This window comes from Populus trichocarpa, chromosome 6 (genome assembly GCF_000002775.5).
Source record: "Populus trichocarpa isolate Nisqually-1 chromosome 6, P.trichocarpa_v4.1, whole genome shotgun sequence".
NCBI lineage: Eukaryota > Viridiplantae > Streptophyta > Magnoliopsida > Malpighiales > Salicaceae > Populus > Populus trichocarpa.
In genome coordinates this window covers 3017208-3041891 of record NC_037290.2, presented here as the reverse complement: position 1 = coordinate 3041891, position 24684 = coordinate 3017208, and the positions used below count along the sequence as shown (strand labels likewise).

The 24684-nt window shown below is 35.0% G+C and overlaps 5 protein-coding genes across 8 annotated transcripts; 3 read left to right on the top strand and 2 right to left on the bottom strand.

The window, feature by feature from the left end:
• Positions 1-1677: 1677 nt before the first annotated feature.
• Positions 1678-2790, bottom strand: LOC112325929 (probable F-box protein At5g04010). Its single transcript, XM_024593101.2, has one exon. It carries the CDS (start codon positions 2773-2775, stop codon positions 1894-1896), a length of 882 nt encoding a protein of 293 aa, XP_024448869.1. The 5' UTR covers positions 2776-2790; the 3' UTR covers positions 1678-1893.
• A 1349-nt stretch (positions 2791-4139) lies between these two features.
• LOC7496103 (GTP-binding protein BRASSINAZOLE INSENSITIVE PALE GREEN 2, chloroplastic) lies at positions 4140-7848 on the top strand. Its single transcript, XM_002308879.4, has 4 exons — positions 4140-4486; positions 4587-5956; positions 6396-6563; positions 7024-7848. Exons 1-4 carry the CDS (start codon positions 4306-4308, stop codon positions 7375-7377), a joined length of 2073 nt encoding a protein of 690 aa, XP_002308915.2. The 5' UTR covers positions 4140-4305; the 3' UTR covers positions 7378-7848.
• A 601-nt stretch (positions 7849-8449) lies between these two features.
• Positions 8450-10144, bottom strand: LOC7473588 (protein EARLY RESPONSIVE TO DEHYDRATION 15). Its single transcript, XM_002307963.4, has 3 exons — positions 9990-10144; positions 8863-9252; positions 8450-8745 (listed from the first exon to the last, which is right to left on the bottom strand). Exons 2-3 carry the CDS (start codon positions 9233-9235, stop codon positions 8687-8689), a joined length of 432 nt encoding a protein of 143 aa, XP_002307999.1. The 5' UTR covers positions 9236-9252; positions 9990-10144; the 3' UTR covers positions 8450-8686.
• Positions 10145-13568: 3424 nt separating this feature from the next.
• On the top strand, positions 13569-18477 carry LOC7473586 (uncharacterized). Of its 4 annotated transcripts, XR_002982698.2 has the most exons (10): positions 13569-13837; positions 14116-14511; positions 14615-14755; positions 14836-14942; positions 15023-15244; positions 15657-16151; positions 16698-17119; positions 17178-17475; positions 17789-17879; positions 18020-18035. XR_002982698.2 is itself a non-coding variant. In XM_024604768.2 (9 exons), exons 1-9 carry the CDS (start codon positions 13655-13657, stop codon positions 18153-18155), a joined length of 2193 nt encoding a protein of 730 aa, XP_024460536.2. In that variant the 5' UTR covers positions 13570-13654; the 3' UTR covers positions 18156-18477. The 4 variants fall into 4 exon arrangements, 1 of the variants encoding a protein (XP_024460536.2); XR_002982699.2 differs by having other exon boundaries at positions 17181-17879; positions 18020-18078; XR_002982697.2 differs by having other exon boundaries at positions 17178-17879; positions 18020-18078.
• Positions 18478-19577: 1100 nt separating this feature from the next.
• On the top strand, positions 19578-20618 carry LOC7496102 (protein GAST1). Its single transcript, XM_002308876.4, has 4 exons — positions 19578-19895; positions 20019-20081; positions 20166-20199; positions 20302-20618. The coding sequence occupies exons 1-4, from the start codon at positions 19824-19826 to the stop codon at positions 20481-20483; spliced, it is 351 nt and encodes a 116-aa protein (XP_002308912.2). The 5' UTR covers positions 19578-19823; the 3' UTR covers positions 20484-20618.
• The last annotated feature ends 4066 nt before the right edge of the window (positions 20619-24684 follow it).

Sequence of the window (24684 nt, the reverse complement as noted above, 5' to 3'; positions counted from 1 at the left end):
AAACAAAAGCAAAAACCTTGATGGTATGGAAATTCTCATGGAGCGGATTGATGCAGTCGAAAACGATATGGGATGCTTGGAAGCTGAGTACAGAATGGCGCATAAGGAATTCAAGCCCGACCTCAAGAGATTGAAGCTGCTCAAGAATGTTAAGGATTTCATCGAATATCTTAAAGAGTCCAAGATGGTATTTCACTCCAAGAAAAAAGTCCTCAAATCTCAGCTTCAATCACCCCATCGTGACCTCGCCGGAAGCAAATACACCGATTCTGACCTTTACAAACTCGTAACCGAAAAGATCGAAAACGATAGGCTCTACGTTCAATCTCAAATCAAATACCTTGAAACCTTGCTCTCTAACGAAAACAAAATAAAAAACCTTGATGGTATGGAAAATCTCATGGAGCGGATTGATGCAGTCGAAAACGATATGGGATGCTTGGAAGCTGAGTACAGAATGGCGCATAAGGAATTCAAGCCCGACCTCAAGAGATTGAAGCTGCTCAAGAATGTTAAGGATTTCATCGAATATCTTAAAGATTCCAAGATGGTATTTCACTCCAAGAAAAAAGTCTTCAAATCTCAGATTCAACCACCCCATCATGACCTCGCCGACAGCAAATACACCGATTCTGACCTTTACAAACTCGTAACCGAAAAGATCGAAAACGATAGGCTCTACGTTCAATCTCAAATCACATACCTTGAAACCTTGCTCTCTAACGAATACAAAAGCAAAAACCTTGATGGTATGGAAAATCTCATGGAGCGGATTTATGCATTCGAAAACGATATGGGATGCTTGGAAGCTGAGTACAGAATGGCGCATAAGGAATTCAAGCCCGACCTCAAGAGATTGAAGCTGCTCAAGAATGTTAAGGATTTCATCGAATATCTTAAAGAGTCCAAGAGGGTATTTCACTCCAAGAAAAAGTCCTCAAATCTCAGCTTTTGTTGAAAAGGCCCAGTGCTGAAGACAAGCAAAGTTTGTTATGATCAAATTTAAGTTCTAGTTTTTTTTAAACTGATCAAATTCAAAAAACCAAGAGATCTTTTTTTAATTAAACCTAGATTAACCCACGCATAAACGATGTAACGGCTCTGGTAAGGCTTCAATTACAAGCAGAGAAGATCCACCCATGTCTACCCCTAATTTTAGACAAGTCAACAGCCTAATATGGGTCCGGGTTTTTTCCCTTGTTTTGGCGAAAGCAATGGTATTCTTGTTTTGATGCAAAAGCATGTCAACCCTTGCTTTTGAATAAAAACTGGTAAAAGCCCGACCATGGCACTTTACCAAACACTTTGGGCTTTTGGAGCTGTCTGTATTTTCAAGTTCTGTGCTTAAGCTAGAGATTTCTAATTAAAAAGGGAAGTCCCAACAGATACTCAGAACCCACCTTAGATGTATAACAACAGTATCGAAAGCATCAGTGCTCTCTTATATCATAATCTCTGCATAAACATAATTTATTACATTAATATTCCTTAAATACAATTATAGACTTCGAATTCTAATCAGTCAGTAGATTCTCTCATTCATTCTTTCAAAAATTATACCAATAGAGACATAGATAGATGGTTTCTCAACTGTTAATTCTTTTTATTCTTTCAAGTTATCTAAATTTAAAGAACATAATCAGACCTGGATTTCTTCCCAGATGAAGAGGCGCAATCTAAATTGCAACACACATGTAATATCTCTTTGTTTCTCAGTTAAAAAAATATATATGGTACTCGAAAACGTATACATAATGCAGAGCTTGGCGACAGCAGGTGAGACGTGCAGATTAAGAACTTCAACCAAGCGACCCGTGGACTTGTTGAAGAACATAAAATGAGCTAAAAAATAAAAAATAAACTCTCCACCATACGGGCTATAAAATATACAAATCAAGATGGAAAAAGGAAATGTTGCAAGTACCTGATACCATCCTCAACAATCACGTACCTCCAATTAACAACATTCAATATTCCCACACTTACCTTGTCAACCCTAACTTTGTCACCACCATCTTTCCTACGATAGAATACCAACTTCAAATCTGCCACGATCCCACTTGTGGAATCACTAGAGCAACACCGTGGTGGTGGTAACTCCTGCGAAAACCAACCTTCAGACCCAGGAGAATATCTCACTTTCCCTTCATAATCCATCATGGTAAAAACCGCACTCCAATCTTTCAACACCACATTCCATGTGATTTTTACATCCTCTAGCATCTCATTCATTGACGACGTCAAGCACTCATAATTATTCACTCCAAAATCAAATCTAAACACCCCATTATGATCAAAACAAAATTCATTACCAGGCTTTGCTATTTTGACGATAGGATGATTGTCCTTGGTGCCCAGAATATGGATATCAAAGATGAGACTGTCCACGGAAAATTGAGGCACGGAGGGACCTCTCACCCTGCGTTTGGCAGCAACGTATGCCATGGCATACAAACGGTGGTAAGAGACAGAAGGATGTGTAATCTTAAGGTTAGAAAGAGAAGGGTAATGACTCATACACAAAGGTTGCCAAATATGGTCAGACGCCATGGACAAGTACCATGACTTGGACACACATGAAGCCACCCCTAAAGATTTAGGGTCAAGATGGTGAGCAAGAAGAACAAGAACCCCCCACGGTGGCGGCGATGAAGATTTGGGAGATCTAATTGACATAGCTTGGACTTGTAATCTCTTTTGGCGTTGCATTTTCAAACTAAGTTTTCGTAGTTTCTGATTCTCTAATATTATATTGTTTGCATCAATATCTGGCATGCGTTAAATTTGGAGGTGTTTTAATCACGTTGTGGTTAAGACAATGAAACACGTGTTTTAAGGTTGTTTTTCGCATGGATCTTATTTGACACGTTTACATGGGTGCGTCACCTCTGTGGTTACCACGTGCGTGATAGCTTGTACACACGCTGAGTACTAGAGGTTATACGGTTGCACGTATTACGTGGCAAATCCGGTGCTTTTTTATTTTTTTTAAGATAAGCAAATTATAATTGCCCCTGTATTATTTACTTTTTTTATAAATGAGTTCATATATTCTTAAGAAATCAACAAACCACACCATTTAATTTTAGAAGTATAAATTAATCTAACCTCGGAAGAGTTAATTGATATATAAACTGATTTGATAATATTTTTTACTGTCAAGTTTTTTTTTAATTATAAATTAATCTCTTTGGAAAATAAATTAATTAATAATTAATAATTAATACTTTTATGGAAATACAAATTACAAATTTATAGAAAAAAAAATAGATGTTGGAATGTTGGGATCGAATTTAGCTTTTTTTAATAGAAAAATTAATTTCTTAGTTTATTCCAAAAAATGATGGGGCAAAGGCTGTCTATGGTTAAATTTCTATATTATCTATATATATCACGTAATCATTTATTTTTAGTACAGGGAATGAAGGTAAAAGACTTGAATATGCTTACAAGGGTGTGTTTGGTTGGACGATTCAGCATGTTTTTTATTAAAATTAAATTGTTTTTGTTTATAATTATTTTTTTATGTTTTTAATATGGTTAAGTCAAAAATAATTTTTAAAAAATTAAAAAAATTTATTTTGATGTATTTACAAGCAAAAAATACTTTAAAAAGTAATCATTACTATATTCTCAAACACCTCCCTAAATGTGTGTTTGCTATTGTAATACAGGGTGTTTTTAAAAAATATTATTTACTTAAAAATATATTGAAATATTTTTTTATTTTTTTTATTTTTAATATTAACACATAAAAAACATCAAAAATCACTAAAAAATATCAATTTAATATTTTTTTTCAAGCTAAATACAAAACAAACAATACATCTAAGTGAAATACTATGTTTCGGGTGGTTAAAAAAAATATAAATAAATAAATAATAAATTTATCTTATTTTAAAATCATAATTATAAAATTTACAATGAAATGAATCAAGTTTTATATTAAATTAAATTGAAAATTAACCCAGTTAATTAGATAAATTAATATAAAACCTAGTCAAACTAAGTTAAAAATCAGATGAAATTTTATTTTATTTTAAAAAGAAAATCAAAAAAATCTTATTTTAAATTTTAAAACAACTTGAAAAAAAATCTTGAATTGAATTTACAATTAAGGAGAGTGATCCAAACGAAATCTAAATCTAATAAATCATTTTCTAACAAATTGACTGAGCTCGTAGTTTTCATGGTGGCCCACTTCAATGGTACAAATACAACTGTTTAAGATGGGTTAATAACAGAAGGCCCAATTAGAGGCCCAAATATAGTTATTCTAGAAACAAGAAACGGTGCGTTTAGAACATGATCTTTCATTGCTCGTGCTCACTCTTTCCTGCGAGCAACTTGGCTGCTTTAGAGCTTTGCTCGGAGGAAATGGCAGTTTTGTTGTCAACAGTAGCAGTGACCAAGCCAAGATTGAAGCTTTTTAACAACAATGGCATTACACAAGAAATATCTTCAATCCCAATTAATATTTTCACTGGTAAGTCCATTCTTTTACTTTTTCTGCAGCTTTTTAATTCCTTTCCTTGCGGTGTTTAACCGGTAAAGCATGTTTTTAAGGCACCTTTTTTTTTGTTTAGGATTGAGTTTAGAGAACAAGAAACACAAGAAGAGATTATGTTTGGTAAATTTTGTTGCTAAGAATCAAACAAGCATTGAAACAAAACAAAGAGGTCATGCTAAAATAGGACCTAGAAGAGGAGGTAAAGACTTAGTTTTGAGTGAAGGAAGAGAAGAAGATGAGAATTACGGACCTATTTGTCCTGGTTGTGGGGTCTTCATGCAAGATAAAGACCCAAACCTTCCTGGATATTATAAGAAAAGAGAAGTTATTGTTGAAAGAAATGAAGTAGTGGAAGAGGGGGGTGAGGAGGAGTATGTTGTAGATGAATTTGAAGATGGTTTTGAAGGTGATGAAGAGAAGTTAGAGGATGCCGTTGAGGGTAAACTTGAGAAAAGTGATGGAAAGGAAGGTAATTTGGAAACATGGGCCGGTTTTGATTTGGATTCTGACGAATTTGAACCCTTTTTAGAAGATGAAGAGGGTGATGATTCTGACTTGGATGGTTTTATTCCAGCTGGGGTTGGATATGGTAACATTACAGAGGAGATAATTGAGAAACAAAGGAGGAAAAAGGAGCAGAAAAAGGTGTCCAAAGCAGAGAGGAAGAGGTTGGCTAGGGAGTCTAAGAAGGAAAAGGATGAGGTTACAGTGTGTGCTCGATGTCATTCTTTGAGGAATTATGGGCAGGTCAAGAACCAAACAGCTGAAAATTTGATACCTGATTTCGATTTTGATAGGTTGATCACAACTAGGTTGATGAAACCTAGTGGCAGTGGTAATGTTACTGTTGTTGTTATGGTTGTTGATTGTGTTGACTTTGATGGCTCATTTCCTAAGCGGGCAGCACAGTCCTTGTTCAAGGCATTGGAAGGAGTCAAGGATGACCCTAGAACAAGTAAAAAGTTGCCTAAGCTTGTTCTCGTGGGTACAAAGGTTGATCTCCTCCCTTCTCAAATTTCACCTACCAGATTAGATAGATGGGTTAGGCACCGTGCGAGGGCTGCAGGGGCACCTAAGCTTAGTGGGGTTTACTTAGTTAGTTCTTGTAAGGATGTGGGTGTGAGAAACTTGTTATCATTCATTAAGGAATTGGCTGGTCCTCGAGGGAATGTGTGGGTTATTGGGGCTCAGAATGCAGGCAAGTCTACTCTAATCAATGCATTAGCCAAGAAAGGAGGTGCTAAAGTCACAAAGCTTACAGAAGCTCCAGTTCCTGGGACGACAGTTGGAATTTTGAGAATTGGAGGGATTCTATCAGCTAAGGCAAAGATGTATGACACTCCAGGTCTTCTACATCCATATCTAATGTCCATGAGATTGAATAGGGATGAGCAGAAAATGGTTGAAATACGAAAGGAGCTACAACCTCGAACATATAGAGTGAAGGTAAGTTTTCCTCTCATTTCTTGTAATCTCTTTGGTTCAATATCATGGTGTGACTTGGCACTCTGCATACTAAGACCAATTCGCTCATGTTGCTCTGTTCAATATCTGTGTGCCTGTATGTGTGAACCTAGGAAATGAACTAAAATAATGTTTTGGTACACGAGTGTGTATTTTTACTCTGATATGTAATGATTCAAGTACCAAAACTTTTATTTACAGGATTTAGTCTCGTAAATTGAACAGCTTTTAAATTTTTTTGCTCAAAAGTTCCTTTTTGTAAGGTGAAATGGCTTATCTTTATATTGTTGAACGTTCTCAATTTGTCATTTGCTCACTGTTCTGAGGCTTAAATGCATTCTATGCTGAGGCTCCTGTTATAGTTCCTGGGGTGCATATATACACTTTCTTTGAGTTCTTAAGAGCAATGGACCTTTTGCAGGCAGGACAGACAATACATGTTGGTGGCTTGTTGCGACTGGATCTCAATCAAGCATCTGTGCAAACAATCTATGTCACAGTTTGGGCGTCGCCAAATGTTTCTCTGCACATTGGGAAGATGGAAAATGCTGATGAGTTTTGGAAGAACCATATTGGTGTTCGTTTGCAGGTAAATTTATGTATTCTTCAATAATTATACAAATATAGAACTTTGCTAATTTGGTTATATGTAGCAATGGGTGGTGGATGTCATGTGGCTTTCATGCACATAGAATATTGTTTGCACAGTTTCTATATGAGCAGAGAATTGCTACTCTCCTATGGAAGAGTGCTTGTTTCATTTGTAGTAAAAAATTCAAGTGGTCAGATTCTGGAGGAAAGAAAAAGAAAGGATGTCAGTCCACCATGCAATTCCTTCTCTGTAGGGGAAATTGTGCCTTGATCACCTTCAAAGTTTAGTGCATTAACAGGCTGCCAGTCTATCGAATCACTCTCAAACTAGCACAATTCATTTCACTCGCCAGGGTTTTATTTTCTTATTTTTCTTGTTAGTTTTTAACAAATTAAGATGGCTTGCATCTCATATAAATTTTACAGCCTGCCTAACTGTATCTGGCTTTCTCTTGCAGCCACCAACTGGCGAAGATCGAGCTTCTGAGTTAGGAAAATGGGAAGAGAGGGAAATCAAAGTAAGTGGAACAAGCTGGGATGCCAATAGCATTGATATTTCTATAGCTGGTTTAGGCTGGTTTTCTGTTGGCCTCAAAGGGGAGGCAACCCTGACTTTGTGGACATATGATGGCATTGAGATCACTTTGAGAGAACCTTTGGTCCTTGACCGAGCACCATTCCTTGAGAGACCTGGATTTTTGTTGCCTAAGGCAATATCCGATGCTATTGGCAACCAAACCAAACTAGAAGCCAAAATTAGGAAAAAGCTTCAAGAATCGAGTCTGGATTTTCTATCCGAGGTTTCTACTTAAACGGGAAGGAGATGATCAATGTCCCTTTCAAAGTTGCCTTCTCAAGTAGGAAAGAAGATCAGTTTGTTTCTCTTCCCAAAGCAACTTTTGGAATGGGAGACGTGTATTTGAAGGAAAATGGGTTGATAGTAAGGTTAACTTCCCATCTGGGCAAATCATGATTTTGGCAGCCGGGATAAGTACAGCAAAGATTGCTTTAGATGACAGTTTCTTTCTTGACTTGATGGGTGAAGAGCCAGGGGAACGAAGTGTGAAAATGTGTCGTTTGGATCAAATGTGTAACTTACAAACAAAATGGTAGCGTTTGCATATACAATATTAATACATTTTTGCTTATAAAATAGACATATTTAGAGTCAATTGAATAATTACAATTTACAGTCCGTAAAGGGCATTGTAGCTCATTGTTCACTCCACACTCCTTGATCTTGTCAGTGAATGCAAGTTGGTTTACATTTTGCTTGTTCGACACTCGTGGATCTCGTTTGTCAGCGAATTGTAGTTTCCATGTTTGCCTCCTGATTATCAAGCAAATGTAATGATATTGCACTCTCTCCTTTTTCGCCAGTGTAATCCCTAGAATTGCGGTCAGGTTCAATGAATGAACTAGACAGGCAATGAAGCAAGCCCTTCATCTTGAAGGTTTAGGTTATCTCATTTGCAAGTTTCTGGGGAAATTCTCACGAATCTTATTTTACGTCATTGCAAGATTGTAAGTTTAATAATGTTTGCTATGCTTAGAATTTCAGTGATTGTCTTGTCTAGTTATCCCTCCCTCTGATGCGCTATTAGAAGTGTTAGGTCAGTCAAGAGGCACCGCGTTCCTGACTGCTTACCGACAGGCCATACATCCGAGAAAGAGACAGGAGGCACGTAGTGCTTGGCAAGATTATTGCAAGTTGCTTTCCCACCCGTGTTAATCAGTAGTGCCATTGGTACAGCGAACTAATCATGTGTCCCCTGTGAAGCATTGATGAGCACAAGGTCCACCAAATTGCCATCTTGAAATTAGGTTCTCGCAAATTGCTAGAGCATCAAAACCACTTGTGTAAAACATATAGGGAGCAAAATATGAAGCAAAAAGAAACACTTTTTTTTTGCATTTCTGACTAAATTTTACATTTTCTTTTTTTACATTTCTGAGCAGTTTCTTGGATTAAACTAAGAGAAAGACAACGAGAATGAACAAGGAGTAATACAAGAGCTCCAACCTTGCTCTATACAGACTTACAAAAGCTAGTAGCTACATTAATCTATTCTGATTGGGGATAACTCCAACTCGAAGTCATGGCCTATCTGGATTGATGAATCAAGCGCTGGGTTTCAGACCTGTGTCCTTCTTTGGTGCCTCCACTTCCAACATAAAACCTGTAAAAATAGAGCAAAAACAAACTATCAGCCCCAGCATCCCAACTTCTCAATTTTCTACAAAGTAATCATGCAAAATTTAACCCTATTCCATTTCACAACATTCTCAAGACATACCATTTTCAAGCATCCCATCGGAAGGTAAAGGAGAAAAGCTTTCTTCGATGAAATCTGCAAATTGAGCTTCCAAACTAGTAAAATAATCACCAGCATCAAGATCAAATGTATCCGGTAACAAATCAGCTACATCGTTCCCATCAAATCCGAAATCATTTTCAGCATTGTCATAAAATCCATTCTCATCTTGATGCTGACTTAGCCAGTAATCCCTGAACCAGGTTGTCGTTGTAACCAATTGCCACCATTCAGGAGAGAAATCCTCCACTTGTCTGTAAGCAGCAGGAACAAAAAGAGGTGCATCTGGGTTCAGTGTTGATCTTCCTCCTGAAACTAGTGCCATCCTTTTCAAACCACAATCAAATCCTCCCATCCAAAATCTGCAGCTCTCTACTCCAAATTAAGATAAAAAAAATGAGATTCATTTCAATGCAAGCTCTCGAATTATCCTATTGTAAGCAAGTTCGAACTTGTTATTAACACTAATCAACTCATTAACCAACTTCTTTTTCTATTTGAGAATCATTCAAAATTGTTTACTTATTGATAAGTTCAAATCATTCAAAATCCAAGCCAAGATTCAACATTTATACAGAAAATTGTCATAATCAATGATAACCCAGCAAAAAAAAAAAAAAAAAACGTTATCCAGCAGCAATGAACGAGTTAAAACCTTTACAGTCCGCTCAGAATTAACAAAAACCATTATTAATCTGTTCTAGTAATTCAAGTCAAGCCAACGTTAAATTGACTAATTAACACCCAGCTCAATCAAGATTTATCAAAATTAGAAATGTTAATCACGCAATAAAACACTAATTAACAAGAAAAAAAATTCAAACTTTATAATCACATCACATCAATCAACCACAAGATCTTACAGATGAACCAGGCAAAGCTCTATTTGATTACCGAGGAAAATAAAAACTGTTTTTCCTCTACGGAAATTCAAAATCTTAAATTTCCAAAACCGATTAGCCTCTCATTTCCTTCTGTTTTACTTTATCTTTCATTTTCCTTCAGCTTTCTCAGCAAACAAACAAAAAATACTATAGAAAGCAAAAAAAAAGCGAATCAAAACAGATCCGGGTAATTAAAAGCCTGATTGTTTTTTTTTTTCTTCTTACCTTAGGCGAGGACGAAGAACAAAATATATGTTTCTCTTAAGGACCAAACAGCGAATGATACGGGTGTGTTAGGATGAAAACGCCAAATGAGTTGGTATTTATAGGGCGGGTGAGACCGAACCTGATTGGTGCGGGTCTTACGAGCCTTAGGTTCGGAATTACCGAATCAGCCTGTTGTTTTTTTATTATTTTGATTTGATTGGGTTTTAACTGGACAGCATTGTTTTAAAATAGCCGGTTATTATCCGGTAATGGGTTGTAAACACGGAGTTTCCAGGTGTTTGTTTTTGACCTTTGACTTTCAAAGATAAGGATGGTTCCTGTGGCAGCATCATCGAGCTTTGTATCACTCGTCCTGTAATTTGTTTTTTATATTTTAAAAATATTTAAAAAAAATTAAGGTTTTTTTATTTTTTATTTTAAATTAATATTTTTTTATGTTTTAAATTATTATAATAGGTTGATGTTAAAAATAATTTATAAAAAATAAAAAAATATATTTTAATATATTTTTAAGCAAAACATTTTACAAATAATTAATATCACATTTTTAAACATCCTTTAAACAAGTTAGAAAAAAATAAAATTTGACTACTGTGGTGGACAGTTGTTTGTGATAAAGGAATTATTTGATTTTGTAGGAATTTCTTAAAGTCTTAATTAATAAATTGGATTTTATCAATATAATAATTATTTACTAATAAAAAATAATTTGGATAGTCCTAATGTAAGAAAATATGAGATGTACTTTTTTATTTGAAAATACAGTATATTATTTTTATATTTTTTTTTATTTTAAAACACTAATTAAATGCAATCCAGAGTTATTCAATAACAGTGTCTAATTATAAATCATAAGTAGGTTTGTTTTTATTTTTATTTTTTGTTTAAAAAATCCTTTTTTACATGTTTCTAGTTGAATTTTTTATGCATAAAATTTGGATTAAAATTACTATTAAATTAAATATCAATCTAGTGGGGGATGGAGAAAATAGCTAACAATAGTGGGGGATGGAGACAGGAGAGGAAAAGTCAAGGAAGTTAACAACACGGGAGGTAATTAAGGCCTTAAGTGTCAATCTAGTGGGACATGGAAACAATATATAGTATTTGTTTTGGGGTTAAGTGTAAATATTTATTTCTTTTCTTTTATTTGCCCATACTTTAGTATGTATATAAAAAAAAACTGTGATAATAAAAAAAAATAGTATGTATTTTGTGTTTTAAAATAGAATAAAAGTTGTCCAAACTATTTTTTGTATGAGTAAAATATTAAATTAATATTTCAAAATATTCTTCAATGTTTTAATATATTAATATAAAGAATATAAAAGAAATCTAAAGAATTTAGTATATTTTTCAATTAAAATACAAGGAAAAAAAGAAAGAATACATGAATCATGGACCCACCCATGTGGGCAATTATTGAGCTGCGATGAAAAAGCTACCTACTCAAAACGGCTGCGATGTAATTTTGAAATCATCAATGGCCAGGATCATGGAATTTGATGATGACGCGTCTTTGGAGGTGGGACCACATTAGGTAACCCAACACCCCGCTGGGCGCGTTTAACACGTGGCTTGCTGGTCGGTAAGATAAAAACATGATCTTACAATGACACCTTACAGATCCCGCCATGCCATCCAAAAGAGTGTCCTAATAATTAAATATATAAAAAATACATGTACTGTAAAAATTCATGTCTATCCAGATTCCACATCCTTTGTTTTTTTTTTTTTCTTTTTTATCATTTGATTAAATTATTTTTTTTTTACAATTTTATCAATATATTTTTTTATATTTGTCTTGTACATTAAAATAAATTATTTTAAAAAAATTAATCTGATGATAGAATTCGGTAAATCAAAGGGAGATAATCCTCCTTGATTATCATATCATCTTCCCTTAAAATTCAAGCTTAAAGACATTAAACAAGTAATAAAAAAATATTGTGCTTTCGTGGCCTTTCCCTGTGTAAAAAACTTTGGCATTTTTTTTTAACCCGGCATCAAAGGGGAGAAACATGGTTTGATTTTGAAATAAATTAAAAATACATTATTTTTTAAAATATTAAAACAATAATAAATTATATTAATTTTGGTCTAAACCGAATTAACCATGTTAAAACAATTCACATTAAATATATTATCATACTTGATCAGAAAAACAAAGTAATAGCTATGTTTTTGTTGCGAAAAGCCACGAAGACTCAACGATCATGATTACCACGTGCAGTATATGTTAAAACTTAATATTAATAAATACGAGTAATGACTTGATCTGTTCTTGCATAACAAAACAACTCTTTAACGTGTTATTATAGTTCTGATCAAGTTAATTTTATCGTTTCTAATATATTATTTTAGCAAAATTCCCAGCTTAAATTATCATAATTGATTATGTAATTTTTACATGGCTGTACATGCTGGCCATCAATAAATAACATGATTTAAGAAATAATTATATAAAAAAAATTAAAATTCTAAAATGTAACATCCATGCTTTACATCTATGATAAAAAAAAAAAAAATTAACCCTAAGAGGTGTAGTTCAACTGGTCAGACCTTAAGTTTACTCACTAGAGGTTACCAGTTCGAGTCTCACAAACCTCATGGTCATTGGAGGCTTACATGGTCGTTAATCTCAGGGCCCATGGGATCAGTCGAGGTTGATACAAATTGACCCGAATACCCATGTTAATAAAAAAAATCAATAATTACAACGGTGATGTATTATAATGTATCAAAAACTAAAAATACACCACGAGACAAACTTTTATTTTATTTTCTAATTATGCCTGTGATTCATAGTGAAGTCTTTGATGTGTGGATCCAGCTAACCTAACCTAATTAGGGTAATTTGTTTGCCACAGATACAAGAAATCAAGCATGTTCTTGTTTCCTGCTCATGAAATTTACACGCGCGCGCACGTAACAAAAAATCAAATCTAAGATCTGAGATTTTTTTTTGTCATAATTGTTATACTCCCTGATATTTAGTAATTTTTATTTTCTAAAGTGATTTTTAAATTATTTTTTGTTTTAAAAAATATTAAATTGATGTATTTTTAAGTTTTTTTTATAGTTTTAATGTGCTATGTAAAAAATAAAAAATTATTTTAATATATTTTTAATTTTAAAATACTTTGCACCACTTTACCAAATACACATTTAAACCCCATTAAAATTTTTTTAATATATTTTTAATTAAAAACACAATATGTTATTAAATACATACTTAAACCCTCATTTTAATAAATTAAGTCGAGAAATTCAAGATATGAAATATAACCTGCAATGAAATTTTAATTGAATATGATAAAATATTATATTGATAAAAATTTTTAATATAATAAAAAAATAATTAACCTGATAAATCATAAATTAATTCAACAATCCAAATCCTTTTTCAAAACCCAAACCCGTTCTCTAATGGAATTTGACAGCCAGACTTCTCATCATCGGAACCAAACCTTTTTCTAAGAGGTAAAATTAAAGCTTAGAATGTTTCTGGGCAAATAAAATGCAGATAGATTATTATCAAGTTTGGCCCATTATAAAAGGAGTCGAGGCCCATCATGCCTCCACTTGCATCATTGCTTCGCAACGGGGCTTTTCAGCTTCTTCTATGATATCCCAGTTGCCGCAGCAGCGATTTCACAAAAATGAGAACCAAGTTAAGAATTTGGTGGCCAAATCAACTAGCTTCATCTGAACCAGCAACACCTTTGAATAAGAATAATCTCTTGCTCGGTTGGTTTGCTTCTTGTTCTTCTGTTTCTGTTGATGTTGTAGTGGCCTTTGCTTGCAACGAAGCTTCATTTTCTCACTCCAATTCTACGCTCCAGGTAAAAAAGAAGTGATTGTAGTCTTTTTTCTCGGTATCTTTTTATGAAACACACGTTAAATTTTACTGGGTTTTGCTTCTTTTTTGTTTTCATTGTGGAACAATTTAAATAATGCTAGTTATCAACTTTTTGCCTAGGAAGTTATGGTTTAGGTTTGATTTTTTTCCAGTCAATGTAGTATTGAAAGCTGTTGTAATCCTACTAAAAGGTTAGATTTTAGTGGTAGCGAAGTGGGTTATGCGAAAGAAATTTAACTGGGTTGTTATTTATCTAAACAGGAGATTCTCCGCGGCGTAAATGGGAAAATGCCTGTGTTTTTACAGGAGAGAGCGGCCTTTTCACTTTTGGGTCAGTGTGTTTTGTATGGAAGAGGTAATGGGAAAATGTCGAGGGATGGAATGGAAGGTGGTGATTGGAGGAATTCATTTACTGATGGTTTTGATTCGGTGATGAATAGCCGGGATCTGTCCGATGGAAAGGATGGAGGGAGTAGTTGTGGGTGCAATGAACTTGATGGGTCGCATGAACAATGCAGGAAAGAGTGTGTTGAAAACGGGCTTTGGATTCGGTTGGTGTATGATTCTTGTGAAGGATATGGTAAAGACGTTCACCGGGTTCCAAAACTGCATCACTTGCATTGGAATGGGCAGATAGTTTCTCATTGCAATGTTCACGTATGTAAGTCATGCTTACTTCTACTACGCGACATTCTGTTTTCGTCTGTAGTTGGTAGTGATGTTAATTGTCTCTTGTTTCTTATTGTTTGACCAAATTTAGGTTGTCGTTTATGAAATTCCTGTATATGGGGTGCACCATTTCTCACTGAATCTTTGGAAGTCTTCCAAGCCAGTGAAAGATCCTGTCAAGAAACCCAAGTGGGTTAATGAACTTGAGAAAAATCAGCCTCTATTGGACTTGGTAATCTAGTTACCAGATTCATTTTGTGAAAATGGTTCATTTGTGTGCTTCTTAAGTTGATTTCCATGTTTCATGAACAGGATACAGTCATTCTGGCTATCAACAGTGCTGCAGCTGCTAAATTAGCTCTTGAGACACGTGTAGGCTTTAAGAGATCTGTTTCTGGGTTTTTCATCATCATCAGCAGGTACTGTCTAGCAAACTTTGTTGCCCACCACCTCCCGCTCTGGTTGCATTTTTTTTATGGAGTTTGCTGTGTCTTTTCAGGTCTATTGCTTTCATGTGGCAAGTATTGGCCATTTTTGTGGCAACAATTTCCACTCTATTCTACATTGTTCTCCAGTTATTCCATAATTTTTCAAGTTTTGGATCAAAAACACGGATATACACTACATCAGCGAGGGTGTTCTGCACTACATGGACACAAATTCAAATCCGCTGTTGTCAGATTTTGTACTGGCCCATCGTTCTTCAAGATAATGGCCTTAGGTGATGGCAGAGTTCTTTAGTCATATTAAGTTTCAAATGCCATGACTCATAAGATTTTACCATTTTGTGAAATGGAATATGGTGTGACATTTTTTAGTTTAATACCAATTTTATCAATCACTATAGAATTGTAAGAATTATTTGCTTCTTTAATGGGAAATAAAAGTTGGATCTTCCTCCTCATGGCCTGATTTCATACACTCTTGAGTTGTCCTCTGCTTGACTTGCTTGTGGAATTTTAATGAACAAGTAACCTGTTGAACCTGCATGTAAAGTTTCTTTTCGAAACCGGGGCCGCAATTGATGCTCTTTACATCCGATATTCTGAACCTCCTGTTGTCATGAGTTTTTGGAACAAGTTTTATTATTCATTCCTCGTCATTCTGATTTTTTTAAAAATTTTACTCTGAAGGTCACAGTCATGCGTGGAATATAAGGAGAATGCTGTGTTACATAGGAATTCTATGTGGTCAAGTTTAGCTGTTGATCTTCTTTTGGGAAATTTGATGGGCTTGGCACTCTTAATTCATGCTGAATCTGTTTGCCAATGGATTTTGACCTTTGCCAATGTCATTACCAATGAGTTATTGCGCTCAGGTTCTGTGTGGTTGATGGGAGTGCCAGCAGGTTTCAAGTTGAATACAGAACTGGCAGGAGTTCTTGGCATGATTTCTCTTAATGCAATACAAATTTGGTCCACCCTTTGGATCTTTATTGGTTTTCTCTTCATTTATTTCATCAAAGGACTTGCTCTACTGGGGATTCTTTTTGGGGCAACTATTCCTGCTGCTTTGATCATAGATATGGCTTCCATAGCAACATTGCATGTGTCAACTCTTCATTGGGCAATCTCACTTTTGTATTCCTGGCAAATTCAGGCTTTAGCAGCTCTCTGGCGTCTTTTCAGGTAAAACTTGACCATCCCCTGAAGATTCTATCTGCAATTGTCAACCAAAAGTAGTTACTGTTAAATAAACCATTGTCTGTTTTCTGTAATTTGTGATGGCGCAACTTATGGGGCATGTCATGTGGTCGATAGCGAAGGTGCTCTGCATCCTTGATCTCCACATTCTCATGCGTGCACATTCCCATATGCAAGCAATTGATGTCTTTGTTATATATGTGATGTTACTGACCTTGGGTTTCAATGAAAGGCCGTTGATTAGCTTCCAATGCAAGAAAGATTCCAAGTTACATGTAACAAGAGTAGTAAATTTGAGATATGGTTAGTGGATGCTATATTTGATTGAAATAGATCATTCTAGATAACCTTGTTATCGTCCAATACTCTTTGCAACGGAACTGAGAAGGAAAATCTCGTTTATTTATCTGTGCTTCAGTGTTCGATTTAGATACTTTAATCAGTGGACTGTCATTGTAATTGATAATATGTCTATGGTTGTGCTGTTTCTTTGATTCATGTTGCTCACAGAGTTCCTCTAACTGTTGACAGGGGTCGAAAGTGGAATCCTTTGCGTCAGAGATTAGATAGCTATGACTACACTGTGAAGCAACATATTGTGGGTTCCCTTCTGTTCACTCCACTTCTCCTTCTGTTACCAACAACTTCTGTTTTCTACATGTTCTTCACCATTTTGAGCACAACCATTGCTCTTTCTTGTATATTGATTGAAGTCACAATATCCATGATTCATAGCACACCATATATTAAAATTTTCCTTTGGTTGATGAGACGGAGAAGATTTCCCTCTGGGATTTGGTTTGAAATTGCATCTTGTCAGAATGATTCTCTGGAGTTTGCACGTCATGACAAAGTATGTTCTTCCTCCAAGAAGTCTTATCGAAACAACGACAGAGGCGAAAACAGACCCAGCATTATGGTCTCATTTCTCCACAGCAACTTTTTGAGTATAGGTGAGTCAGTCTATTTTTCGTTCAATTGTTTTTACTATCACCTAATGCATGGTAGCAGCAGGGATGTCTTTGCATTTCCGGTTGTGGTAGGAGTAGATTGGCACGCTGAATATTTTGGGCTTATTTTGAGAGATGCGTGGTCATTCTATTCAAGACAGAGTTGCTCTCTCAGTAGTTAGTACTCTGCATGAGCTGTCTAGTAGCTGAACCAAGTTGGGGAAGTGGAAAATCAGTAAATAAGTCAGCAACGGTGTAATCTGCAATGACATGACCATGAATTTAGAACGTTATTCCTAATTCAGGCATGGATTTCTCCCAAGTACATCATTTAGCCTAAGATATTCCTGGAAAATTAGGTAACCATGTGAATTTCAATCACCATTCACTTCATTTTAGGTATCATCTACTCTTTTCCTCTCAGTTCTTTTCTTCCCACTTTTGAATATGCCTCGTTGTTTCTTCGCTTGCCAACAAATTCAGGTATTAATCTCCAGTTGAAGGGGGTGAACCTACAGATCTTAACATTTTACAAACTTGGTCATAAGTTTCAAGTAGAAACTACTTAACAAAAAAATTCCTCAGATGAAAATACATTCACCTGGCACTTTAATTCTTGGTGCCTTTGTTATGATTTATATCGGGCCAACTGTAATGAGAAAAATGTTGCAGGACAAGTAGTTTTGCCTCACTATAGGAAGGTTTTCTCCGGAGTTTCTGATTTTGCCATTACATCAGCTCATGGAGCTCTTACTGGTAAAAGGTGAGTTAGTTTCTTGTGAATATTCATGTTCATATCCATCTCATCTCACAGGTTTCTAATAGCTGGCATTCTGTCTGCTTATGTCAATCTACTTGTAGACTTTATTCTCTCATCTCCTCACATTTCCATTTGTTTCACAGAACCGTATCTACTTTGGGGACTTGCCTGCCTTCAACAATGCCATGGTTGTCTATCCCGGCAAGAGAGTATTGGTGCTTCTGCCGCAATTCAGTTCTTGCATGCATGGAAGAACGTGATTGCAATGAATGTCAATGATTTGTTTGACCTAATTTGAGTCTCAGAATCCTGCATCATTTCCTTGCCCCCCCCCCGTGGTATGGAAAAGTTGTGCGGATAGCCTTTCTCATCCTTTTGTGTATTCTGTGAGGGAAAGGATAGATGTGTTCTACTAGATGAAAAGAAGAAGGAAGAAGATAGATTATCAATGAATGTGTTGCATTCTTGTCCTACTCCCAACCACAAACATTCTACAGCAGCAAGAACTTATCTTGGTTAGCTATGGATTAAACCCTGTAATTAATTGACTAAACCGCATGCATCAACGACATTATCAAGATAGTAATCTCTGATTGTTTAATCTTACTGGTAAAAAGCATAGTTAGGAGCCTAGTCTAGCCCGGCAAGTTGACTCGGTGGCTCACCAACCCGTGGCCTATTTAGGTCCTACCTCAGGCAAGAGGAGCAAGGGAATACAAGTTTCTCAACAATTATTGAAGCCATGATGCTACCCCATACATGCCACTGAACACTGGCCACACGTGCATGTTAGCACCAAGTACGTAGTGTCCATTTTGGAAGCAAACAATCAGCAAAGATCACGAGAGAACACTAACATAACCAACAGATAAAATACCTAACCTAAATGGCCTGGATGGGCGGCCAAGACAGAATCTCTCACTGTCTTACATTTCCAAGATTACAAAAAGAAGAGTATAACAAACAAAACTAGTCACGGGAAAAAGGATAGACTAATACCAGAAACGTCTCTTACACTGTCTTTGCCTTCCCATGAAGACAGTAGACAGACGTGTGTATGGTATCTGCAAGTTCTTCAATCACTGTCATATCTGTTGTATGACTTGTTTATGTTGGGAATTCGATGGCCCCTTTCGCGAAACTTGGTATATTCTTACATGTGAATGCACATGCAAGCAAGGTAGAGTCCTATATCCCAATCATATTAGCACTTCTCACATGGATATAGAATCATAAGAAGATTCGGGAATGAATTCTCTCTCCTGCTAGATATATAAGTGAGCAGGTAGCTCATTTGTCAATAGTTAAGTTGCGGTAACGACTCAACTAAGAAGAGAGAACATACTTGATTCGAATCTTTATCACTTGTATTTTTTAATCCACATATAAATATATGATCGACAAGAAATCTCGAGTTGACAAGCTTTTACTTATTATTTAGAATTACTATTTATACTTTTAACACTCACCAGATACTTTCATATTATTCTAAAAGAAAAATAGAAAATAACCACAGGGTTTCACGACAGGTACTAATCCAATATATGAAGAAATCTTTCTCTGTTTTTCTCATTTATTGCCATGATCTCAAGTAGATGATTAGAGGGTAAACAAAATCAGAATTGGACTTGCTAATTAAACTATATGAACTTTTCTAAGGTTATAAGAATACTAATCAACTTATAAACTAAATTAATTTTGTTACATTTCTTGTATTTTTCTGAATTATGGAATCTTAATCTGCTGTGTCATGTAGCACTTTTCCATGCGTACAAGGCAGCACTAAAGTTTTGCTCAGAGAATTGATTTATGGTCATCTAACCGCCTCTAAATACCCTTGAATCCATCCATTCCTGGACAACAACTCATTCCCATTAAACTGAAACCTCTCTCTCTCTCTCTCTGCTCTCGAGTGTGGTTACAGTAGCTCTCTCTGCTTACAACAAGATGTCGAGGAAGCCAAGCATTAATGTGATCCTCTCCCTTGTTTTGCTGCTTCTTTTGATAGTAGAGAATTATGTAAGCTCTCTCATTTCTGTCTCATGTCCTCTATTTCTTCATCAATGGGCGCAAGATGGCAACAGCATTTCTATCTCATAATCTTCTTGTGACTAATCATGCACACCTTGCCAACCTTTTCAGGCTAACATCACAGAGGCTCCAACCCCTCAGCCCCAACCAAATACAAATAGCAACCGTCCACCGGTAAGATTTCTATTGGTGCGCGCGCTTAATTCTCTTAATCATGTGCTAACAATCTAAATCTCTCGATTTCTTGGATAATTCTAGTATGGCACCACTCAAGGGAGCCTTAATCCTCAAGGTAATCAAGGTTCTATTGCTGAATGATCTCCACAGATTGAATAAAAAAAAACTACGCATTTCAAACCAGGTAACATAAAATGCTGTGTTGGCTCACTTGCAGAGTGCGGACCTCGTTGCACTGGTAGATGCTCCAAGACAGCCTTCAAGAAGCCATGCATGTTCTTCTGCCAAAAGTGCTGTGCCAAGTGCTTGTGTGTGCCTGCTGGAACTTATGGGAACAAGCAATCTTGTCCCTGCTACAACAACTGGAAGACCAAGAGGGGAGGCCCCAAGTGCCCTTGAAGACCTAATTAATCGATTATCTCTCTCCCTTTTCTGCCTCAATGTAGCTTCCTCTGTTCATTTATATTGTTCCAACTGGGTTTAAACAAAAACAGCAATAAATCTCTCACCCGTTAAAAATGTTTAACCCAAAAATTATATAGTTCTACTTTTTTTTTTCCAACTTGATATCATTTTTTTTATCTACTGAAATTAATTTTTTTAAAATAAAATAAAAAAGCAATACATTTTTTCACAAATATATAACATGTTTTGTTTTTCTTGATGGACATCTGATATAATCTCTTATATAGTGTAGATTAAAAAAAAATGGTTTAAAATATAGTTTTCTTATTTATTTTTTGCTTTTACATCGGTCACTGAGTTGTCAACATAGATAAATTATTTTTATTAAAATTCTATCGTTTCATCTTTTTTTAAAAAGGTTTTTGATGTTGACCCGGTTATTCTATATTAAATTTAATTGGATAAATCATATTATTAAAAACTTAATTGAAATAACTCGTCAAGTCCGACCGGCCTCAAGAAGTTCTGCTTTTTTTCCCCGTATGAGATGATCGATAATAAACTAATACTACAGCATACGCAGGCAGTCATGCGGGAAGAAGCATAAGAAAATGCAGGCCATTCAATCTCTTGAGCCAAATCTGATGACGGAGGCCTAGGGGCTTCTTAGAAGGAATTTAAAAATTAATGATAAAGTTTAACGATTTAAGTTTATATATATATATATACATACAGATAGATTATTCAGTTATATTAAATCAATTCTCAACATGATTTGATAAAAAAATTATTTGTTATTAGACTCTGGATCGGTACATCATCCGATCAATCCATTAAATTAATTAAGATTGATAATCAATTCATTAACCATCTAGTAGGTGATCCAGTGATAAGAGCCTGAAATCAAGAAATTTATTCTTCTTGTGGTCTCAGGTTCGAGCCTTGTGGTTGCTAATATAATGGACACTGGAGACTTACATGGTCGTTAACTTCAGGACCCATAGGATCAGTCGAAGTACGCGCAAGCAGGCCCGAACACCCACATTAATAAAAAAAAATTCTTGTGGTCTCAGGTTCGAGCCCTGTGGTTGTTAATATGATAATCACTAGAGGTTTACATGGTCGTTAACTTCAGGGTCTATAGAATTAGTCGAAGTACGCGCAAGCAGGCCCGGACACCCATGTTAATAAAAAAAATTGATAATTATGATTTGATATTTTGTTAAATAAGATAAAAGATCAATGAATGTAAAATGAGTTCCTAATGATCATCCCAAGTATTTTTGATCCATCCCTCTTTATTTGGAAACTATTTTTTGTCCATAATTAGATTGTAGATATATAGTTATAGTGTCTTGATGAATGGTATCCACTCATAATTTGCCATCATCCCAATTGGTTTAATTTAAACAGATGATTTACCAAATTCGACCCACCAAATAAAAAACCCATATGTCTAATCAAAGAAAAAGAGGTTGGAAAATTCTCCAAAAAAAAAAAAAAAAGAAGGTCGTTGAAGCTGACTGTTTTAAGAGCAATACTTTAACCATTTTTTTAAAAAAAATTAATGTTTCAAAAAGCTCAAGACTCCCTGTTAGTTGTTGGAGTCTCGAGTCCATGGGAGATCTCAAAAGTTTTTCTTTTTTGGATTTAAGAATACTGAAAGAACATTGCCAAATAAAATAACAATGAAAGAACCAAAGAAACAGGCAAGCTTGCCTGGTTAATTCATATTGATAGCTAATCTTTCTTTTTTTATTTGATCATGTTTCTGCCTAACTTCTATATCAAGGTTGGTGATGCTAGTAGGCACATGTTTATGCTATGCATATGATTTCAAAAAGTCAATGTTTGAATTGTTGTTGGTAAATCTGGTTGACATCGAAAACTCGTGATTGAAGTTGGATTGTTGCGGTTATTTTTCAAAGTAATTTTTACTCGAAAATATATTAGAATATATTTTTTTATTTTTTAAAAATTATTTTTAATATCAACGCATCAAAATGATCTGAAAACACAAAAAAAATATTAATTTGAAGAAAAAAAATAAAAAAATTTAAATTTTTTCAAAAACATTTTTGAACATCCAAACAAACAGGGCCTAAATTAAATAAAAAAACCATAGACATTATAAAATCTAGTTTATATTACTGGATTGAACTATAACTTGATTGATATGACCAAACCCGATTTAACCTAGGCGAATCAACATGGAGGAAAGATTTAAAAAAAAAAACAATATTATTTTAATAAAATCAATTATAAAATAAATCAATTTCTCAACAATTTTTTTTTTTTATCGTGGTTACAAGTGAACCAGAAACTGCAAGTTGAATCATTCTCCTTTTACTACCTAAATCATTGATTGGGGCGTTAATTGATATGGCGGCCTGAGAATATGGTTTCCTCGGCATATTCGTGCAAATATTCTTGTTCATGATGCAGCTGCACGCTGTGTTTCCTAGCCATAAACCATAAGTCAAAAATTGAGTTGTGCCTACTTGTGAGATATTCTACAATTAAAAACATGGTGGTCCTGTTCTGCTCTCCTCTGAAAAGGACGCAGGGACCATTGGCAGCCATCAATGCAAGGCAACGAATATCATTCACCAATTCCCAACAAGAATTTCATGCTCCCAAAAAATCAATTCATGTTACTCTACGGAAAAAATAAGTTGTTTTTGTTTTTGTTTTCTTTAATCTTGTGAGCAAAAAGCAAAATAAATTCAATTACAGGGCTCTTGAAACAGAGTCAGAGACTGGAAACACATCCAAGTTCTTAAATATTAATGATAAATATAAAACTAATAGCATGAATTGATACTATTAAAATCGATTAAGAACACCAATCCCTCTTCACGGTGCAATCAACGTTAGTGACAGGAAAAGCTCATTTGATCAAACTTTGATTAAATATATCTGGATCAAACTCAATCCAGTTGAGATTACAGGATACATACGTCTAGAAACAGAGAACTTAAAGCCAAGAAAACAGGGGAATGTTCCTTCCATCTGTTCTACATGGAGAGAACCCAAATCTCTACACAGCAAACAAAAACATGGATTTGCAGAGAATTCTCTGAAAAGCTTGCTAAATCATGCAGTGCGCTTGTTCATGGGAGTACCGATCTTGTGGCCATGCTTGTTGTTGTGTAAAACTAAGCTTGCGGGGTGGTGTTTGGGCTTAAGATCATCAGTGATCATGACTTCTCGCTCTTGAATCTGCAAGGGAAGAGCGGCGCTTTTCTGTGTGGTGGTGGCGGCGGTGTCTACTTTCACAGTTTGTGGACGCGGGTAGAAGAAATCTGTGGGGAAGAAGTTGTACTGAAGACCAGCCATGAAAATTAAGCTTTCAAGAATCAAGAGATGGTTGGTAAGAGTACTGCCAAAGATCTTGAAAGCTTAGCAGGACAAGGAATCTAGGAAGAGGTGTCTAGTGAGATTCTCTTTTTCGTTGAGAGCTCTGTTTTCTTGGTTGAAAGTGTTGTGCTTCGCCCTTGATATTTTTATAGAAGGGGAGAGAGGGGATGTTTTGGAAAGGAAAGGTTGGTGCTAGTTTTTTTTACTCTCTGGGTTACTTTCTTGGTGCTGTTTTTACTTTTTGACTCTTACATATTTTTTAGAATCTTAAACATTATCACGTGTACACGTTGCTGGTCAAATCGTTTTTTTAATAAAGAAATCTAAACAATATTTATATTTTTATGGAAAAAAAAAATCCTATATAAAAATTGATTTAATAGATCTAAAAATAATTTGGATAATTAATAAAAAAGATAATTTAATTAAACAAAATTATGATGAATTTTTTTACCTGTTATCATTTGTTATATCCATATTATTTGACTTTGATAGGTTAAGTTGGGTCAGATAATGCAAATATTATAGATGAGCGATTTTTTTGAACACCCATATTCGTAAGCCTTGTCATAAGATTATGATAGCCTTATAGAAAACAAATCGAAACAAATTATGTAGCTTATTTTTTAATCAAACCAATATTGAAGGATAAAATTGAAAAATAAATCAATTAAAAAAACAAGCAAAAAAATAACTCGAGTCAAACTGAGTTGACTTGCCAAACTCACGACATAAATCATGAAACCAAGATAACCTTATAGAAAGAAAATCAAAACAAATTATAAAGCTCAATTCCTAATCAATCTAATGGTAAAGGATAAAATTGAAAAAATAA